General features: G+C 29.1%; 1 protein-coding gene across 1 annotated transcript; it reads right to left on the reverse strand.

Moving 5' to 3' along the window:
* Positions 1-299: 299 nt before the first annotated feature.
* LOC101208179 (terpene synthase 10) lies at positions 300-5,340 on the reverse strand. The gene is made up of 7 exons (XM_011651864.2): positions 5,206-5,340; positions 4,694-4,964; positions 4,009-4,387; positions 2,397-2,615; positions 1,451-1,589; positions 693-938; positions 300-596 (listed from the first exon to the last, which is right to left on the reverse strand). Exons 1-7 carry the CDS (start codon positions 5,338-5,340, stop codon positions 300-302), a joined length of 1,686 nt encoding a protein of 561 aa, XP_011650166.1.
* Positions 5,341-5,692: the final 352 nt, after the last annotated feature.

A 5,692-nucleotide genomic window follows, 5' to 3' on the forward strand; every position in this document is an offset into this window, starting at 1 on the left:
AGTTCCATACTTGAGGAAGACGATATAAAAACAGGTAGAGAACCTCACATGATCTTATTGATTTTGGCTTACAAACAATGCTTAAGGTCTTATGAAAGATAATTTTATTAAAGTTTAGTTTTCCAACCACAAGAAGATATACATTATTATGTCACACATATGCAGATTTTTGCAATTATGCTAAAAAGTTTGAAGTCACAATTCGTTTTCCATAAATTAACATTTCCAAATTCACCTAGAATAATATTAATGATTTTGGTATTATGTAAATAATAACCTTAGCAAAATTATTCACCCTATCAAAGAACAGAAATTGGTTGAATAAGAAGAGACATTACACGATCTTTTGTTTCTTCATGCGCTGTGCCATGTCCATCCCCATATTGATACATACATTGAGCCATTCTAGCGAGATTCTTAGCTCTATCCACAAACACTTGAGGGATAATAGAATTCTCTACTTCAATCTTATTTATCTTCTTCCACGTCTCATCAATCAAATGCTTAATATATTTACGAGCATTACTCTCTGAAGCTCCCGTGTCGTTCATATAACATTGTATTGATTTTGGAACATCACCTCTTTTTAATTCATCCTAAATGAAGTTAAACACTAGGTTAGTCAAATAATGATGAAATAACAAATGAGTTAAAGTTTTATGTTAAGATTCAAGACTAAATAGTTCATGTACCGATGATGTTCCTAGATCATCAGCAAGTCGTAAAATTGTCGATGAATAACGAATCAAATCAACGTAGTGTTTCAAGTTTTCCATATCCTTCAAGGTTGGAGATGTGACAAAAACATACGCATGAACTAATATAACTGGTCCTGATATTGAAGTCCATGCATTATCTAGATATTCTTTCAATGTTGGTTTATAGCCATTGTGGTACCATGTTGCCTCCACCATATAAGTTTTGCACAAATCTACCCACTGTGAAAGGAAAAAAAAAAAGTGAATTAGACAATGATTTTGATGATGTTAAATCAAATTTAAAGTAAAAAAAGTTTTTAAATCATAAACTTATTCCCTCTAGTTGTAATTAAAATTTAGTATCTACAATCAAATAAAAATGGTCATAGTACCTACGATAGAGGTATTAGAGTTTAGAGTTCTATTAAACTATAGAAATTATTGATGAGGTAATTTTATTAAGCTATAAAATGATAGAGACTATATTCTAATTTTCTTCAAATTATAACAAAAAAAAATTGTTTAATAGTACAAATTAACTTTAGTACAAATAAATCAAATTTTGTTGTAAATATAGCAAAATACCACTGTCTTGTCTGTTAGTGATAGACGTTAATAGGTTTTGTTAGAGTACTATTTATCTATTACTAATAGATCACATCAATGAATGCTCTTGATAGACGGTAAGATTTTGCTATATGTTTGTAAATATTTTTAGCAATTTTATCATTGATTTCATTTAAACTTTATACCCCTTTCTTAAGGTATTGGATGACGTTAATTCCTTGGTCTCTTAGTACATCAAAAGCCATCTCATTTATAGAATTGTGAAGAGCAAGAAAACATATTTTCATGTAGTCAGGAAGCTCATCCATTGCAGCAACATCCCACCTAGAACCACAATTTTCAATAGAATCATAATATATTAAATAGATTCAATTTTTAAATTTGAAAAATAAATATTTCATGCATGCAAAAATTTGAAACCTAAAAAGTACTATATATTTGAACAATATTTCTAGAACTTGTTTTAGAAAAATACTTAGTTGAACTAGCTTAGTAATTATACTAAAAAAAAATAGAAGCAAACATAGCAACTTCACCCATATGAGTAGAGATATAGTATAATAAAAAGAAAAATGGTATACACAGTGAAATTTAGATTCCAACACTTCTAAAATGCATTAGTGATATATATTATATCTATTGAGTTGAGTCGGTAATAATTTAGAAAGTTGACACGACTAACGAGGTGAAAATATGAGTTGACACGAATAATCGAGTAATAAACCTTTTAACTATTAGGGAACCAAATAGTAGTGGAAGTCTCTTAGGAAATAAAATTGGTTACTACGTATTTAAATGATATTTTTCATAATTTGTTTTGTAAAAAAAACATAAAGTGAAGAAGTGTTGGATAAATTTTAAACTTAAAGATCAATGTATTATAGTATATAAATTTTAAATTGGAATTAATTTTAGTATTTAATTAGAAGATGGGTATGAATTCTTTTAGAAAGTTAAACTTATAAACTAATGTTTAGGAGTTTTTCTTACGTGGTAGAAGACCCTCCTCCTTTTCATGCATAAAGAAAATTTTAAAAAATGTCATGTAAAACATTTTTTCTAAATGCAGTCGAGTTACACAAACATGATTGTAGACCCAAATTTTTGGGAGTGATATAGTTAATAACTTACCTCTCGATTGCGTCGGTAAAGAGTTGGAGTTCATCTAATGTGCCATAGACATCATATACATCATCAATTGTTGTTATGAACACATTGATTTTTGTGGCCATTCTTCTATAATATGAGAATTGAGGTTCATATCCAAAACCGACTGTCCATAAGAAATTCTCCATCAATCTATTTCTTGCAAAGCTCAATTTTTCCCCTAGTCCACTGCTTTTCCACCAACTATATATTCATATGCAATAAATCATGTTAAGTTTGTAAAAGCATTATTGATATTACTAAATTCACAAAATAAGAAATAAAGAAAAATGTAAAAAGAAAGAGAATTGACGTATAAATTTGTGTAGTTCACTAACCGTCTGTTAGATACATTTAAGCACAGAGAAAGTATTACTTTACACGTGTAGGGTGTTTACCTTTTTATCTATTTTTTCCCTTTCTTTTTACATTTTATATAACTTTGCTTCGTTGGACAAAAAATTTCACAGAAACACTCAAGCTAAGCTTGATCTCTCTTTAGTCTATTCTATTTAATGGTTTTAATAGAGTTTTTAGACGAAGATAGAAGAAGAGAAGATGGAAACAATCAAACACAAGAATATTAAAGTGGTTTAGTTATAAAACAACCTACATCCACTCTACTTCGGACCATTAGGTTTTATTAAGAGAAACTTTAGCAATTGATACAAGGTTGATCTCTCTAATCCTTCTATTTATAGAAAATAAAAACAAGATTAGTTATAGCTCAAAATTTGGAGAGCTTTTCTTTTACATTTATTCGAGATAACTTAATCTTAGGTTATACCTTTCCACATGAAGGAACAATTTTAGCAGGAAGGGTGATTACAAAATCTGAATGAAATAGCAAAATAGGCTGCTTATGTGTTTTTCTAAACTTTAATTTGGATCGTAATTATAAATAACCATAAATAATTAAGTATCTAAATATAAATTCTTAATAGGTTTCGGGGGCAACAAGTGTGTTGTACGTGTTTGATCAATCAAAGTTTTATATAACAGATTCAAGATATTCCAACGAATGGTCTAATTTATTTGAGCATAGAATTTCCATTTAGATTAAAAATCAACGCACTCTATATTGATACAAAGATGATTGAGAGTGTTTTAAAATTTATATACAATACATGAATTACTTCTCTTATTATTGTTTTATTATTTTAAAATGGAATATTTTGTTTTTGTGTTTTGGTATAAGAGTTCACAAGGCCAAAATGAATATTTTGTCCAAGAACATAAAATTTGAACCCATAATGATGAACTTAAAAGAGGCATAAGTCTTCGAGGGCATTTGAGGATTATCTCATGTTCCGAAAGATGAGTTGACCTCGTGATCTTTACGAGATAGGGTCTCGTCTTCTATTTGTCATTTAGATTAATTTATGGTTGAATTTGATGTTACTCTAGCTAATATTTGAAGGAGATTGATATATAATTCATTGATTCGTCCTTTGGGATTATTGTCTATAAAGGATGAGGTTTGACCCAAACAACAAGAAACATATATATATATAGTGTAAGGAATTGATATGGTACTGATATAAATAAATTTTGAAAATAATGTTCTAGATATATGTTTATATATAAATAGTGTTACCTTGATGTATATTTCAGATCCTGTTGGTGGATAGATTGCACCCTATTGAAATCAAGTTTAGCAAATTCAAGAAGAATAGGATTCATATCCACTTTTCTCTCGTAGATATCAATGAACCATCTTGTATCCAATCTTGGCATTCTCCAATGTAAGGGAAGCTCCAATGCATGTCTAACAATCGCTACTTCATTTTCATCCTTGCTTGACTTCATGTATTTTTCTAAATATTCCACTGTAAAATGTTTTGCGGTCTCTAAAATATTCTCCCCTTCTATACTCAAGAATGAGGCTTCGTACAAAAATAACATTCCATTTAAATCCTGATACATTTGTGTGTTGAAACTTTTCGTCTCACTCGAGTAGAAATTATTGAAAACATCTGACATTAAAAATACAAATATATATTAAATATTAAAGATGTCTATATACATTTTGTAACTCATGCCACATGACCCTAGTAATATATATATGAAACTTTCATGTATATAAATTTTTATATTCAATGGATTCGATATAAGAAGTGAAATTGACATTTTCATTAGGATATAAACTTACAGATAGGATTCAACTTTCTAGGTAGAATCCAAAAAGAAAGCTTGTCTTGAAAGAATGAGAGAAATTAATATTTGTATGCATGCATTAAAAAGACATAGCAAGTGTTTAAGAAAGAATTATACATTAATACCTTGGGAAAGATTGAATCCATGTTGCCTTAGAAGTCTAAATTCAAGTGATGTTGCATAGAGATTATTGTTTTTCCAATGCTCCTGTTCATAGCTCTTATCGTATATCGTTTTCAACACGTTCTTAATCTCATTCTCAAAATGGTATGAGATTCCAAGTCGTTGTAACATATCAATGAGCTCGAGTTGTTTTAAAGGATCGTCAATTATTGTGTTCATGATGACTCTTATTTCTCCCTTCAATTGATTGAATCGTCTCATATATATTTCTTCCTAAACACAAAACATACATCCATGTAAATTTCCAATTATTTTCAAAATCAAATTTAGTGTATTAAATTCTTGTTTGAAAACTCTAAACAAAAAGTTTTCAAAATCCTCTTTTTGAAAAATACGAGGAATCGAATGTCACTTTGAAAACAAAAATCTAAAAGCAAAACCATTGTTATCGAATAAACTCTAAATAGACGTACCAAACAACCAATTTAAAGATTGACTTTCATCATTCACATACCGCAAATTCACTTCTCAATGATTGGATAAACTCGTGTTTCCAAATAGAAGGTTGGTAATTTCCCGATCGTCGTATTACAGTCTTACTACACATTGTTGCAACACCAATTACTTTAAAGGTGCAAGGCACGTGCATGCATAAACGATCAAAATTAAATGAGACCCGTTCGACGAAAGGACTTATGGGAAAAGTGGGGAAAAGTTGGTGAAGAGCCATAGATAAGAGAAAAGAAAATGAAGAGTTATATATGTGTATATATAGATGATATATTTAAACTCAAACTTTGTTGGTTTTGATTTGATAGTTGTAATTGTGAAGAGAACCACCCTAAAGTATATATAGATGATACGAACATTGCTTTGTTCTTCCATAATATTTTTGGTTTGCATTAGATTAATATCATATAATATGGTCCCATTTACACTAAGCTTTTACTAAATAATTGTTATTAGTTATATCTACAACTACTGTTGTTTGATAGATTTTT

The sequence above is a fragment of the Cucumis sativus genome, chromosome 2 (genome assembly GCF_000004075.3).
Source record: "Cucumis sativus cultivar 9930 chromosome 2, Cucumber_9930_V3, whole genome shotgun sequence".
NCBI lineage: Eukaryota > Viridiplantae > Streptophyta > Magnoliopsida > Cucurbitales > Cucurbitaceae > Cucumis > Cucumis sativus.

Coding starts and splice junctions, on each gene's coding strand:
- LOC101208179 (XM_011651864.2), bottom strand. CDS start 5,340: ATGCACGTGCCTTGCACCTTTAAAGTAATTGGTGTTGCAACAATGTGT. Junction 4,388..4,693: donor TGGATTCAATCTTTCCCAAG/GTATTAATGTAT, acceptor TTTTAATGTCAG/ATGTTTTCAATAATTTCTAC. Junction 2,616..4,008: donor GATCTGAAATATACATCAAG/GTAACACTATTT, acceptor ATGAATATATAG/TTGGTGGAAAAGCAGTGGAC.